At 36.5% G+C, this 16,312-nt stretch overlaps 2 protein-coding genes across 2 annotated transcripts in view; one reads left to right on the top strand and one right to left on the bottom strand.

The window, feature by feature from the left end:
- LOC147842743 (uncharacterized) overlaps positions 1-16,312 on the top strand; it is a 227,523-nt gene that overhangs the window by 28,791 nt on the left and 182,420 nt on the right. The window lies entirely within an intron of this gene.
- LOC141375708 (E3 ubiquitin-protein ligase RBBP6-like) lies at positions 1,488-4,628 on the bottom strand. Its single transcript, XM_087265071.1, has 3 exons — positions 4,295-4,628; positions 4,005-4,101; positions 1,488-1,689 (listed from the first exon to the last, which is right to left on the bottom strand). Exons 1-3 carry the CDS (start codon positions 4,452-4,454, stop codon positions 1,515-1,517), a joined length of 432 nt encoding a protein of 143 aa, XP_087121197.1. The 5' UTR covers positions 4,455-4,628; the 3' UTR covers positions 1,488-1,514.

The raw sequence follows: 16,312 nt of genomic DNA, 5'->3' as shown, positions 1-16,312 counted from the left end.
GATAAAATGAGTCATTTTTACTTTTTATGGTCAGTTGGCACCTTTAAACACCCCAAAAAAAATGCTTGCTGGGATGGTACCAAGAGGCTGTGCTCACTTCTGGACAGAGGGGGTGTAGACTTGCAGCTAGTGCCGATAAGAGGTGCAGACGCTGAGGCTGTTCTGTATGCGAGTGTTGAGGTTTTGAAACATCAGCTGACAACGTGTAGGTAGAGAGTAGCAGGTTCTGGGAGTAGATGAGCTTGTCACCGGTGTAGACTTTGACCGACTTGTGAAGTTACTCACAAGACCTCCGCTTATGGGACATTACCATTCAAATGAACCGTTTCCAGCAGAATATGACGCTTTAAAAAACTCCATCGGCACTGGTAACTATGAAAAACACGACTGAGCACTAATAGTGTACTCAACACTTTACACTGACATTTGAAGGATCACCTGACATTAAAGAATGAAGTAAGAACGCTGAAAAAAACCCATCAGATTTTAGCCCAGAAGAGTTTCTCTTTTCCTAAATTAAAGCAAAACTTCATAATATTGTGTTTATGAATTCATTCGTGTGTGTGTGTGTGTGTGTGTGTGTGTGTGTGTGTGTGTGTGTGTTGCACTGCTGGAGTGAAGGTTAACCAGTCCACACAGTTCATGCGGCTATAATCTTTATTATCTTTTATTAATAAACTATGTACAATATTTACACGTCGGCTCCAGGTCTCTTGGATGAAGGTCTCTCAGCGACGTGGTCTCTTCTGGTCGCCGCGCGTCTCTGGTGAAGATGGGGAGCGGGACCGTTTCCCTCCGGCGTCCCGGACCGAAGATGCCGCACCTGCTGAGGATGAGGAGGGCAAAGGCTCGGTCTGGCAGGAGAAGGACGGCCTCTTTCTCTTCTCAGCAGCATAGGCCTCACTGAACAGATCGAGCGCAAACACACACAAGCAGACATCATGTGAGATTTGGACAAACACTAGAACATGCGGCTATGCCAAGTACAGTTTACTCACGCGTCTATGATGGGAATGACGTATCTGCCGCTGCCGTCTATCATGACTCCCTTTCGGTCTGGGTCGTCCACCTCCAACAGGAAGCTGCGGGGAATCCCTGTGCTCTTCCGGATGCGCTTGTGCGGCGCGGAGCGGCTGCCCTGTGAATTGAGGAGTGACAGTCAAACTCTGAGCAAACAATCTGACTGATGAGGACAAGAGCTTAAGTTCACAGCAACCGTGAGCTTGGAAAACCCAGTTACCACATTAGTGGGGCAGTGCCTAATGTGGTGTCCCGGGATCCCAAGCAGCCTCATGGCCTCACTAGTGAACATCAGAACCATGAGAATCAGCTCAGACATCTCTCACAAAGCAAACCTGTCAGTGTCTGAACGCTCACCTGCTGGAGTAGTAGCACAGGCTGGACTGGTACATCACCGCTTTCAGCTTGTCCTCCTCTGACGCCTTTGCCTCAGCCAGATTCTCAGTCTGTTTCACAGGCATTTGCACATTTGAATCTTTTTCACCCTCAACCCTTCAAACAATCTCAAATCTCCCTAAGAAGCTGAGTGCGTGTGCGTATATTGTGTGCTTTACATTGCGTTTTGCTATTGTGCTATTCATTTGTTCAATACCTTCAACAACTGCTCCAGTGAGAGGAGTGAAGGTATTAGCTCTAGGTGAAGGTTCACGCCAGCGTCCAGCTTGATGTCTGCAAAACAAAGGAGCTTGTGTGACTAAAACACCAGGGACAGACCAGGGGCCTGTTTCAGTAAGGAGGTTCAAACAACTCAGAGTTTAAACTTGAACTCTGAGTTGATTTACCGAGAGATTAAAAACTCAGAGTTTTCGGTTTCAGAACAGCTGATCTGTGTTGGGTCAATCAACTTCGAGTAGACCAACTCAGAGTTAAGCGCGCACACCGTGACTTTAAAAAGGCATTATCAATGGAGCGCAGACATTACGAGTGACTATGGCAATAGCTGCGTCCCAAATGGCACACTATACACTATGCACTCATGCACTATGTACTTATGCACTTACACACTCAACAGGATAGTATATGTATGTAGTGCTGTCCCAAATGGCACACTAATGTTTTTTTACTAAGCGGAAATTCAAACCGTTTCCCTGATGACGTTTGACTGTTGCCAAATCAGTGAAATAAACGACTGAATTATCAAGTAATACCTGCCGTGAGTATTGCCGCATTTACCATCCGGAGGCGCTATAATCACTCTCGTAGGAGAATTTTGCTTTCACTATCCAAAATAAATAAAGTTATTCAACACGTGCGTCCGATCGCTCCGCCCCTTCCGCTACGTAAGCAAACCTGCGGTCGTTTAGTGCGTGAAGTGTCCATCATTACACACTTCATTTTAGCAGCTGAATGAGTGCATCATCCGGGTAATTAAAGTGCACTTATTATTTTGAGAGTTTTCAATGTGAACACACTACTTACACTATTTATACTACAAAATGGCGTAAAATAGTGCATAAGTATGCGATTTGGGACGCAGCTAATGTCTTATAAAAGAGATCACCATTTCTTTCTCCAGCTGAACTTGATGTTCTCATGCAAAGTTATAGCAAATATGAGTGTATATATTTGAAAAGAAGCAACCATTAGTGAAGAAGAGACAGTTAGCGTGGGAAAACAGCTGCTCAAGTTAATGCCTAATTTAACTTTTTAAGTATTTAAATATTTAAGTATAATAAAATAAGTAATGTAATTTGTGACGTTTATATATTTTTTTCTAAACTTTTTTATACATTTATTAGTTTTAAATGATTTAACAGTGCACTTGTGTGTCTGCCTTTTTTATTGATCAAGTGATAGAGGTTAATATAACATTTAGAAGGTAAGCAGTACTAAAAATAATTTTTAGAAAGAATAATAATCCCATTAATCTAGTTACAGTGCATGTCGAAGGTGAATTTAATTTAATTATTTATTAAAAAAGGATAAGCCATTCTAGTACAGTTCTTCTGTGTGTGACTAAAATGTAGGCTATATCTATGTTTCCATCCAAATATATTACATAAATTTATGTGCAAAACTGGAATATTGCATAAAAGATGCGAATAAAATTCCATCCAACGAGTCAAAGAGAAAAAAATTGTCACTTCCTGATTAAACTGGCACCAAATATCAACAGTAAAAACAAAATTTACTGTGGTAGAAGAAGCTGCGTCAATTAATTCTTTATTTAGCCTAATTAATGTACTTGCGCCTCGATGTCAGAAGAAAATGCTGAAACACAATGAACACGTGGGGGCGTCTGAAGCCATGAGACGCGGAGACTCTTGACATGCACCAGACGTTCAGAGGTAATTAATAATATACACTAATACTGAAACAGTTAAGGCATTTTAGAATGACTAAAACAATATTTAAGACATGTTACAGTGTGCTCAGCCTGCTGGTTTGTCCATTTACACACATTTTCATTATCATATGATCATGATCTTTTTTTTAATGTACATACTGTAATTTGTTCAGTAAAAGTGTTTCCATCGTAGTTTATGCGCACATTTTCTATCGAATAAAAGTTTATCCTACTCAGTTATGCGCATTTTTTATGCATATTTTAAAAATTTATGTGTATCATGACGTTTCTATCAATCGTTTTTATGCACGTATCCAAAATGAGCATTAAAATAGGTGGGTGGAAACGTAAGGCTAAGGCGAGAACTACCGCTTCATCTTTAAAAAAGGGGAGGAGACCGACAGAAACTCTGAGTTTAGAGAATAAAACCTGCTTCTGACCAGGTTAGATTCACAGAGTAAGTTACCACAGTAACTGACTCTGAGTTAAAGTTACCTCTCTTTCAGAAACAGGCTTGACTTACCCTGCTTTCTCGAGTTTAACAAACCTGCCATTTTGAAACGGAAAACCCAGAGTTTCTCTTATTTCAGGGTTAAAATACTCTGAGTTTTCAGTTAACCTCCTTTCTGAAACAGGCCCCAGGAGTCTTCATATAACATCTAACAGAGGACGCGTGTGCTCATTTCACAGCACTTACCCAACAAATCTTCTGTTTGAGGACTTCAGTCCCGCCGCAGGGATCCGTCTGATGATGACCGACGTGTTTTTAGGGATGAGAGCATCATCTGTGTATTCTGACAGCAAAATAAAATCAGAATCAGCACATAATTATGGAGCACGGTATACTTTGAGAGCCATTAGCCTTTTAAAACAGTCAAAACATCCCTACATGTCAGCATCAGCACCACCTTACAGCTTCCAGAAGTGTCTGATATAACGCATCTAATGTTAGCGTAGAACAATTGAAGTGTCTTTTCCTCAACTCACCTTCATCAGTCTGGGCGTTGCTGATCTTCAGCTGGCAGAACTTCAGCCTCTTGCTCCTCATGATCTGCCGCTTCAGCTCCCCCGCGCTGATGTTGAGGCCTTCAAACTGGAGCGAGTCGTAGGTGAGTCGACTCTGGAACCTGTAGTGAACACAAGACATACTGAACACAAACACAAAGCACAGCGTAATAAAAAGGGTCAAACCTGAGTGATGGGAACAGCAGGCGATCAATCGACGTATCCAACGATCAATAATATCGATAATCTGGAAAAATTGTCACGGAGGACGCAGAGATCAGATGCCAATCGACACAGCGAGATTCAAACAACACCCACAGGACGGTTGTCATGGATGCTGATGATGAACACGTGACGCATGCGCTGTACAACTTCCGGCAATATTATCATTATTAATATTAATTTTATTGATAGTAGTAGTAAAATCATTGCGATAAGTATAATAAAATAAACAGCAGAACAGTTGGCCATCTCTGAATAATACACAGCGACGTTTCCCTGCACGAACGATTCAGGCCTTCGCCAAGAAGACTCGGGTGAGTCGATGATTCAGGGATTGATTCAACTGTCCGTTCATCCTATTGGCTTCTTTGGCTGAATGAATCGTTCAATGCTTTACTCAAATAAAGCGGCCTCTTGCTGCCACCTATTGGGGGTTTGCTTTTTTGTTTTCAAAAGTACTTTGACACTTTTTTAAAGGCACCTTTAAGTTCATTTTTGCACAAAAGCTCGTCTCTGTGCGTTCCAAATGGTTTGAAATTTCCTTAGCACATGGTTTTCTTGATGCGTTTGAAATTTTCAATGTAAATCCACTCGTACTTGCATTTGATCTTTATTATGCCTTAAAATCAAAACTATACTAAAGGTGTCTTATCCAAATGCAGATTTTCATTCAAAACGTTATGACAGAACCATATTACTTTACAGTGGCACATGGATATATATATATATATATGTATGTGTGTGTGTGTGTGTGTGTGTGTGTGTGTGTGTGTGTGTGTTGCTTGTTTCTTATTTACCCATGCAGTGACTTATAGGCATAAATACTATGTAGGCTTGCTAAAGGGTTGCATGAGAAATGTCATCATCGTGAGAGCTTGACTTTTTTTTTGTCGCTGCCTTTAGTTGTGGTGAAATGAGATGCATCATGTCGTTTATCTGTTTGTGCAGTCTGTACCTTCATTTCTGAATCGTGTGGCATCGTACTTGAAGCCAAGTCATTTAGCCCAAGGCATAGTTGTCTTAGAATGAGTAGTTTGCTGATCAAATTCCACATTTTGATGAGGCAAAACACATCTTGGATGTTTTAATTACTATTTTAGGTGAAAAAAAAAACAATGAGATTTGTGTAAAATCTAAAGTTAACCAAGTCCAGCCCGCCATCTTGTCCTGCCTCTCAGTTCTCTTAAGCCTTGGGCCGGCTCTGTGAAGTGGCCTCTTTTGGGCTCATCATTGAAGACCGGACGAGCTGCAACATTTCATTCTGCCAGGTTCTGGGAGTAGATGAGCATGTCATCGGTCTAGACTATGGTCAACTTGTGAAGTTACTCATACACCTCGGCTCATGGCATATTACCATTAAAATGAAACTTTTCCAGCAGAATATGACGCTCTAAAAAAAAAACTCCATCGGCACTGGTAACTATGAAAAACACGACTGAGCACTAATGGTACACTCAACAATTTACACTGACATTTGAAGGATCACCTGACATTAAAGACTGAAGTAAGAACGCTGGAGGAACATCAAATTTTAACACGGAGGAGGCGTGTCAAGATGGCGCTCTGAGCACACGCTTGTTTGAGAGGCTCCCGATCCCAAACTTTATTTTGGAAGTTCTACTGAATTGTGAGAAATTTATTTTGATTGGTTAATGTTTTTTACTACCTAAGGGATCTCAATCACAGTAATGGGTGGTTCTGAAAAGAGAAAAAATTCGAAGAAGTCCGGGAAAACAGTGTCGAGCACAGCTGCTAATTCTAGCTCTCCTAGCAAAACGGCCTGTAACTCGCTTGAATCGCAAGGATGTGATTATGCTTCCGCTGTCGGGGTTTTGAAAAATAACATGCACGACTATGTTGAGCAAAACGATGATTCTGTGCTTATGCTCATGGAGGAAGTAATCCCGCCGCTACCCGACACTCCGTGCAATTCTCCCGTGGTCAAAATAAGGAAAACGTACAAATTCGACGCGACAAGTGTCTCCTCGCAACTCTCTGAATTATTTCAGTTGGTGACAAATAGATCAGACGAATTACAAACGCTGATAGTTGAAAACTCCCGGATAATCAAAGACATGAAAGAAGAGGTCGGCAAGAACACAGAAAAAATCTCTAGTGTGTTGGAAACTATTGATTTCATCTGCAACGAGGTTAAAGATCTGAAACAAAGAGTTGATTTCATTGACTCGCGCACAAAGAAAGAAGAAATTAATTCCACTGAACGAGAACAACGCCTGGCGCATTTAGAAACCTACACTCGTCGATGGAATCTGAGGATCCATGGAATTCCTGAGAAAGATAAAGAAAATGTCCGTCAGGAGATTATTGACGTGTGCCAACAGATTCTTCCTCAGTTTAAGGAGAAATTTCCTGATGTCATTGATGTGGCACACCGTCTTGGCCGTGTTCACCCACACAGCAAGGGCCGTGGTATTCTCTTCCGATTTACATCGCGCTTTTACCGAGATGCAGTTTGGCGTGCTGCAAAGGATGCTGACTTTCTGACAAAAAATCGTTTGAAAATCACGGAGGACTTGTCATCAGCTGATCGAGCAAAAAGATTGAAGCTGTGGCCAATAATTGAAAAAGCTCGAAAAGAGAACAAGCGAGCGTTCTTCGTGGGCGGACGCGCTTTTGTGGATGGTACAGAGATTTTTCCTCCTACATAAAAACTAAAGTTTGGACTTGATATGATCCATCTTCATTGCTTTTTGGCGGTGCTATAGTATGGACTGCAGCTCTTATAAAACTTTTTTTTTTCTCTTTTTCTCCACCTCGAAGATACCTGATTTTCTCATACTTCAAAAGTTCAGTTCAAACTAATTATAAAGGGATTGTTGTCCTCATCCCTTCCGATTTAGGGTTTGACCATTTGGTTTTCCATTATAGTGATAGTCTCTCTTTGTAGTAATTCTTAGGTCTTGTTCCTGTTTCCAGTGTTTTGTTCTTATCCTTCTTGTTTCTTTTTATGTCCTTGTCTATTGTCTCTTTAAATTGTAGAGGGCTACGCAACATTCTTAAGCGAAAAACAGTTTTTTTATTTCTTAAACGTTTTAAAACAGATTTTTGCTTTCTTCAAGAATCTCATTCAACCGTACAAGAAGTTAATTTATGGAGATCACAATGGGGGTCAGAAATTTGGGTGTCCCATGGAAATGAACATTCTGCCGGAGTTTGTATTTTAAAAAATAATTTTAGTGGAAACATTTTGGCTAGTGATTGTGATATTAATGGTCATTTCATTTTACTAGCTTTACAATTTGCTAACCTAACATATGTTATTGCCAATATTTATGGTTATAATTCTCCAAAAGATAATACGTTTTTTTTTTTTTAATTAGAAACTCAATTATCTAAAATGTTAACTAAATATCCAAACTCTTATTTAATTATTGGTGGTGACTTTAATGTTGTGTTTAATAACACATTAGATAGATGGCCCCCCCATCCCACCTGTATTAATAATGATTATTTATTTTCTTTTGTACAAAAGTTTTCTGTTGTTGATGTGTGGCGAGAAACTCATCCTTTACAAAAAGTTTTCACTTGGAACAATAACTCACTTTCTAATCAATCCCGTCTTGACTTTTGGTTAACTTCAGCTGAATTATCAAACATAAAAACGGATATTATTCCCTCTTTATTTTCTGATCATAAAGCCATTATTATCTATGTACCAATATCTTCTACTCCCCCACATAAAAGATCCTCATACTGGAAACTTAATAATTCAATTTTAAAACACAATGAAGTTCAAACTAAAATTGATTATTTAATTTCTTCTTATTGGGATAAAGCTAATAAAGAAAATTTATTTTGTAGCAATTGGGAACTTCTTAAATTTGACATTGGTAAATACTGTAGAAATTATTGTAGTCTATTAGCAAAAACTCGAAAAAAAAAATGAAGATCAAATTATGGCTAGAATATCTGTATTATCACATAAAAATGTAGAGGATCTTACCGACACAGAGAGATCTGAATTTATAGATAAGAAACATCTTTTAGAAGATATATATAAACAAAAAGCTGAAGGTGCCTTCATAAGGTCTCGTCGAAAATGGCTAGAAGAGGGTGAGCAGAACTCTGCATATTGTTTTAGGCTAGAAAGGCAGCGAGTTAAATATTCTATTCAAAAACTACGTATTGACGGGAATATATCTGAGGACCCCAAAATAATTGCAGAATTTTGTGCCAGATTTTATAAAGATTTATAATCTTCTAAATTTTGTCAGGCATCCGCCACACATTTTTTTGATTCGTTATCCAACATAAATAAAATCAGTTCTGAAGAGAGTCTTCTGTGTGATGCTCCCATTAGTCTTACTGAAATTGCTGAGACAATTGATCATCTCAAATATAATAAATCCCCTGGAACTGATGGGTTGTCTGCAGAAATTAAAAAAAAACTGGCTCCTTTTTTACACAAAATGTTTTTAGAAAGTATTGAGAATTTAATGCTCCCTCCTACTTTATGTCAGGGTCTAATAACTCTAATACCCAAGTCCAATAGAGACCCCCTTTTAATAGAAAACTGGCGTCCAATCTCCTTATTGAACACTGACTATAAAATTATTGCCCTAGTCTTAGCAAAAAGATATTAAAATCTATTCTAAATAGTATAATAGATGAGTGCCAATCAGGTTTTATACCCCAGAGACATATATCTAATAATATCCGCTTGATTTTAGATTTATTGGATTATTCAGATCTTATTTCTACTGACAGTTTTATTCTTTTTTTGGATTATTATAAAGCATTTGATTGCCTAGAACATGATTTTATATTACACGCCCTGCGTAAACTTGGTTTTGGTAGTTTTTTCTGTAATTGTATAAAAATGTTTTATAATAATGGAAATAGTTCTATTCGGCTTTACAATGGCACTTCTCCCAGATTTGATTTAAAGCGTGGTGTAAGACAAGGATGCCCCATTTCCCCATATCTGTTCTTAATTGCTACACAATTTTTAATTTTACATATTAAAGAAAGTCCTCTTAAAGGAATTTCTGTCGCTGGAACAGAATTGATAATCAGCCAGTTAGCTGATGATACTGCGTTGTTTTTAAAAGATGTCTCTCAGATCCTGAAGAAGATTTCTATTCTCTCAGTGTGAAGTATTTTCTAAGTGTAAAGCAGTTAATTTTCTCTTCTCAAAATGTATGTAGTGTTTGCAGCAAACATGCCAGCCTGTGTTAAAAATACAGTGATATGTCTGTGTAAGATGAGAGTGCCTGCACAGAAGCAACACTAGGAGAAGGCTGAGTGACTGATTGTGTAGAATAACTGAATATGTAAAGCACTGATTATATATGTTAAATACTTCTATGAAGCTATATGTGTCAGAAGTTAGAATGAGTAACATATTATCAAGTGATTATGCTTTCATGACAATGTATGTAAACACTTAATCCTTTTGCATAAGTTGCATCTATACTTTGCTGACATAGACCTGTAACATCTCTGCTGACATGAGCTAGTGGGCTGAGAGCCAAGAATAGCAGGACCCCTTAGACTAGAAACCTATTCAAAAATGGTCAAGAGTTAAAAAGAGACTTAGGGGTGTGTCAAATAATCCTGTATAAAAATTGTAACAAACACACTGAAAGTTTAGAAGGTGCAGGAGAGACTTCAGAAGGTGTCCAGGAGAGACTTCAGAATGCTCTGGGGTCTGCTCTGCTCTTTCTCGGCTTTATTATGGAGAATAAAGTCTATTTTCTGATATTCAAAACCTCTGGTCTGATAATTTCTAATTGATTAGACGTCGAATTTACGACAAATGGCGCCCAACGTGGGGCTGGACAGAGACGAACGGGTGACACTGGACATGCTGGGGCTTGGAGGAAAAACACAAATATGTGGCCACGATAAAAAACGGTAAGCAATTTTCGCTTATACGTTTGTGTTTTTTCTACCAAGGATCTGCTTGTAATGGTAAAAAGTCACTTGAACTGTTTCTCCAGCTATAACGAACTACAAGTAAAACTAAAAAAGTAAAAGTAAAGATATAAAAGGAAAACAATGGGGTTTTGAATACCAGAAGAAAATAACAATTTGCATGCAAATGATCTGTGTTTCCTAAGAGGGCCTTGACGGATAGGATAAACGTTAACTAGTAACTGTTACTCATGTTTGGGAAATTTTTTAATATTATAAAGAATATGCATAGAGCATTTTTAAGTTTTAAAAGGAAGTTCTTAAAGTGTGGTGACAGTTAAGAGATTAAAGCAGATTAATAAAGTAGAGAGAAGCGCGCAAAGACCTCAGAGTACCCGTTCTGTTTTAATAATAATAAATATTATTATTCAGGAGGCTGGGGGAAAAAAGGCACAAATCCTGTGAAATGCTACTTTTACTGAAGAACAGTAAAGAGGGAGCAGAAGTAACAGGTCACTCAAGAGGAGTGTAGTGGAGAATTCTGTGGTTATAGCTCTAAGGTTAGAGGCTGCTCGGACAGGTCACTCAAGAGGAGTGAGGTGTATGTATGTAATTGTAAGTATTTGTGTATTTGTCAGTGTTGCTGGGGTGCTTAGAAGCTATCACCTTTGATCTAGAGAGACTAGAATAGAGGTGAGATTCAGGTTACACAGTGTAAGAGATGAGGTTAGGACGAGTGAGAAGTATGATTGTGTTTAGAAGTATGGTTGCAAAAAGAGTGAGTTTAAAAGAATTATCGTTTTATATTATAATATAAAAGAAGGACTGCATATGTTGTGTGATTAAGGAACACTAAGATAGAGAGTGATGCAGTTTAGGGAAGATATTGTGATACAGAGGAGGATTAAGCCTCATAAAATTAATTGAGATCATATTGCATTTGAAAGACACAGACTAAAAAGAAGAATATACGAGTTAAACATTTTTCTGAATAATCTCTGTGTGTTTGAAGTGTTTTTAAATATGAACTAGGCAGAGAGGTGACTGAAATTCCTGACATGTTGTAAGGTCCACCCAGCTGGTCCAATGCCGGTGTCCACTGGTGGATGAAGGTTCACTGCATGTTCGGTCTTTCCAGTGCACAATGTTGATTTATATTAAACTTAACTCATATCTGACTCCAATTTTAGTATGAGGTGGTTTAGAATATTAATATATTTATCCTCGTTTTATCTGACTCCAATTATAAAACATTAAGAAGATTATATCAATATGTAATTTAGATAAATGTTTGAACCGTTTGTCTTCACTAGTAACTATTACATTCGTTCATTCGGGTGCTCATGTCGCTCAGAGAAATCGCCTCGGCCGAAGGCGTCCCTCACGGTCACACTCCGGTCAGTCTTGAATATTAAACAGAGGTAAATTGACTAATACTTTAGATGGCCGCTACCAGCGCGCTCGTTCTAAAATACTTTAGTTAGTCCCGCTTAGATGTACACCTTTGAGTTAAGACAATCATCATTTCTAATTAGAGGTTAGGGCATTAATATAAATGTACCCGACTACTGGACTCTATAGTAACTTTAGTTTTCACCAAGCCCATGGTTTCCCATATGAACTTAATTTAGAATAATATTACCTTCAAACAAAGGTCGGGTACCCAATCTAGGTTAGTCATGCAACACCTTGTTGACCTAGACGGAAGTTATCGCCCTTTCCACCTAAGTACACATGAATCAATATCAAGAGTCAGCCGGATCGCTAAAACACAATTAGTGTGCCAATGCTCCATCTCAATTGGATTTTAGTCCGTCTACTGACCTGACGCAAGACGTGCGGAAACAAGGATACAGCGTAATCTACTTGAATGAATAATTACAGAGTGAGCAAAATATGGTCAAACATTACAATTTATTAGTCAGGTAAATGTATTATGCCAATTCAATCAGTCAATTCATAAATGATCAATACAAAACATCAAATTATCAAAGATAAATCCAAGATGAAAAAGATGCATTCCTGACTTTGTAATATACATAACATGGGGCAGACCCCATGTTATGGGCTGATCTGGTTAGGCAGAATCGCCCTGAGTTTTTCTTAGACCTTACCTTAAATAATCCAAGAATTCCCTCAAGGAAGGGGGTGTGTGTGTAAAAAGTCACACCCTTCACAGTGGTTCAAAAGATGCCTGAAGTTATATATTTATTGTTCTGATTATGTCTATTTCTGAGAGAATGAGACCATTGTACCAATCGCACTGAGACATTTCAAATGATATCAAACATGATAGTTAAAGTCAGTTTGGTTAATCTAAAACATTGAAACATTGAAATGACCATATGTGTGAGTTGGGGGGATGAAGCTGAGTCTCAGCATAGTCAGATGCAAATGCAGCAGGAACTGTTTTTTCACGCATTCCCCCCTGGTGGGTTGTGGAGTCCATTGGCCCTGTCTTCAGCTCATGTTTTGAATTGTCAAAGATATCAGAATATTTGTAATATTTCAATTCTTACAATGTCGACAGTCTGGAAGAAGGTCTGCTTCAGGAGTGGTAAGAATCTGTCTATTTTAAGAACAAAAGTTTCACAGGACAGATAGAAGCTAAAGAGTAAAAGAAATATTATAAGGATATTAAATAAATAGAAATATTATAAAGTAATGTAATAAGATAAATAAAATAAGAAAATATTAATGATAGAATAAGATTTAATAAATAAAAAGTGTTAATAAAAATGCAACTGGAAGCTATACTAATAAATATTAAGAAATTCAAAAATTGATGCATAGAAATATCTACATATGGAGATTAATAGTTATATTGATCAGGAAATAAATTTACTAAATCAGTATGAATAAAAATAAATAAGTTAATAATTTGAGTAAATAAAGAATTAGAAGAAAAAACTTTGATGAATATGGATTAATTGAAGAGTTAATGATCAAATGTTTAAGGAAAATAAGCTTAAAAAAAATTAATTAGGAAAATCTAAGAGACAAAAATGCTAATTTTTGAAAAGGAAAAGAAAATGGAGAAAAAAGAAGTCCAAACATTGTTTAATAGAATTAAAAGATAAGATGTTTAAAAATATATATTATAAAGTAATATAAGATAAAAATTAGAAAAAAACAGTAACATTTTGAAGAAAACAAGATTTGGCTTTAAAAGATAAAATTATGTTTAAGTGCAATAAAAAATTGTTGTGGAGTAATTTGACTGTTGTCATCTGTTTTAAAGTCAGCTACAGGCTGTCATCTGAGCCAACAGCTATTTGTAGTAAAAGCAGTGAGTTAGATGTAAAGCATAGACACTGAGGAGACATTAAAGAACAGCATAGTGAGTTCAAACATTTTATAGTTAATATTTTATGTACTTAAAACTAATTGACAATTAAAAATTGCATTTCAGATTGGAAAAATGCTTAAAGTAAACAAACATGTAGAGTTAAAATAGTACTATGAACTCTAAGCTATTGCAGTAAGGATTTTGAACAGTTATATCAGATGTAAGCACCATATAGTACTGTTGAATTAAAACAGGTATGGAAATGTTAGAGAAATTAAAATAGTGTAAGATGTAATGTAACTAGTGAGGAAACACTAGAATAAGATTAGGAAAAATAAGTGAAGCACAATCTAAAGCCAAAGAAATTAATTATAAGAACATTTAACAAATAGAAAATTAAGCATATTTACATATGATAAAAATGATTGAGAATGAAAAATAATTAGAGAAAATAAGTTGGTAAACAACAAAAGGAGTCTTTATTTGATGAAGGAAAAAAGGGGAAAAAAAAACAATTTATTAAGTCATGAGCTAAATTCTATATATATTAATTAAGAGGACATAGGGATGAACTTTGGGGGACTGTAGTCTTGTACCTACCAGACATTTCTGAGAACACTGGCAAATGGAAAGGTGTTTGAAAAACACAGAGCAAAATGGCTGTTGACACTTGTGACATGCTACAGCAGTGATGCAGGCACTGCATACTCAGGATTTACTGAGGACTGAAAAAGCTACATTTGTTCAGAGACATTCAAAAGAGAAACTAACAAGAGACTGATGAACTGATCAAAAAGAAAAAAACGCTCCACCAGAACTTTACATCAGCTGAGTCAAAGAAAGAAACCAGCCCAAAGAGAGAGGGGGAAACACTGTGCCCTGACATGAAGGAATTTCAGGACACCACAGAAGCACCAATTTGTGAGCTATAGTTGTCTCAGGTTGCGAGGGGGGATAGTCTGACAGTCCATCTCAAAGTAGTTCCTAAAGTCCAAATTAAGTTCAAGCATTACAGAAGGAAAATTAAGAACAAAAGTTTAGCTACCCATTCTTGTATCAAATCAGACTCCTGTCAATTTGAGAGAAATTATTATTATGCAAATTTTTAAGTAAGAAAAAGTGTTATAAGGTCATTTCATGGTGAAACTTTAAATATTGAATGATATATTATGATGAATGTTAAATAATTTAGGTTTAAGTTTTAATAGGTTTAATCATAAAAGTCCTTAAACATTGAAGGGTAAATTACAATGCAGCAGATTGACTAAAGAAAAAGAGAAAAAGCTTTTGATAAGGCAATAAATAATTTGGAGAATAAATAAGAATATAACTAAGTATTTAAATTAATATTAAGTAAAGGAAATATCTTAACATAATCTTATTGTGAATGGCCTAAATCAAGATTGAATATTAAAAACTGGAAAGAGATTCAAATTTAGAAAAATGATTTATAGTTAAAAAGAAGATTGAAATAACAATTTTAATTAATTCATAGGACAAAAAAAAAAGAATTATTATATAGATCAGAAAATAAATGAGTAAAGGAAAGAAGTGTCAAATTCCAACTAAATGATTGTCATTACAGGACTGAGATGCAGATAAAATCAGCCAGCACAGTGAGGTTAAAATGGATTAGATGCAGAATCTGCCCAGAAAGAAAACCACTAAATGCTGAAATAGGTATAAAACTCTATTGAAACGTGTAAAAATATAAGAGCACTAATAGAAACATCTAGATAATGTAATATGCAATCTGTCCTAGACATTTCTATTTAAATTTAAAGTAGTAATAAATTATAAGTAACTAATAATATTTAATTGAAGTTAAATTGATAATTGAAATAAATGGTTAATCAAGACAGATAAAAGAGGCTTAATGTTGATAATATGATTTAAGAGCAATCAATAGGAGAAGATTTTCCAGCTGAAGTTCATATTGTATGTGAAGATATGTTCTTTTGGATGGTAAATATATTAAGTGCTTAGTTTCTATTGAGTTCATTTTAGGTAACTACCAGAGGAGGGTAGAAACTTGTTTGTACTTGTGTAGCTTGATGAATAGCAAACACTGTATACACCAGAATGCATAAAGGGTTAAAATTAGGGAAAATATCTTAGGATGAACACTGTCACAATAGGTGGATGATTGAATTATCTACAGCTTCACAAAGATCTAGTTCATTTAAAATACTTGACTGGAGACCATTGCTCCAAACAGTGAGATGATGACTGTTTTTGGTGTTGACTGGATAGATAATTATTCTGTAAACAAGCACAGTTGAGAAACTATGATGAGTAGATGATTAGAGGTAGCATCAGGAGCAGATTATGAAGCAGGGATAGTTATTACATCTGTGACAAAAGAAGTACTTCCTAAATTTTGAAATGCCTTCAGAAATAAGTTCATAATGGGTTTGCATTCATGAAGTTAATGAATGATCAATAAATAAAAACATCTAAAGGAGTATGAAAAATTATGAATAAAGCAAAAGAGAGAATAATTGTATTATGCTCAATTACCAGAAATGGCTGAAAGAGATGAAGATGATCCATCAAGACCAACGCTCAATGAAATATGTGAAAATAATAAACTTAATGGGATTAATTTGCTA

The sequence above is a fragment of the Danio rerio genome, chromosome 8, assembly GCF_052040795.2.
Source record: "Danio rerio strain M-AB ecotype USA chromosome 8, GRCz13ab, whole genome shotgun sequence".
Classification (NCBI taxonomy): Eukaryota; Metazoa; Chordata; class Actinopteri; order Cypriniformes; family Danionidae; genus Danio; species Danio rerio.
Note: the sequence above shows the minus strand (reverse complement) of the source record. Positions and strands in the feature narration are given on the sequence as shown.

Coding starts and splice junctions, on each gene's coding strand:
- LOC141375708 (XM_087265071.1), bottom strand. CDS start 4,454: ATGTCTTGTGTTCACTACAGGTTCCAGAGTCGACTCACCTACGACTCG. Junction 4,102..4,294: donor CAACGCCCAGACTGATGAAG/GTGAGTTGAGGA, acceptor TTTTGCTGTCAG/AATACACAGATGATGCTCTC. Junction 1,690..4,004: donor TCAAACAGAAGATTTGTTGG/GTAAGTGCTGTG, acceptor TTTGTTTTGCAG/ACATCAAGCTGGACGCTGGC.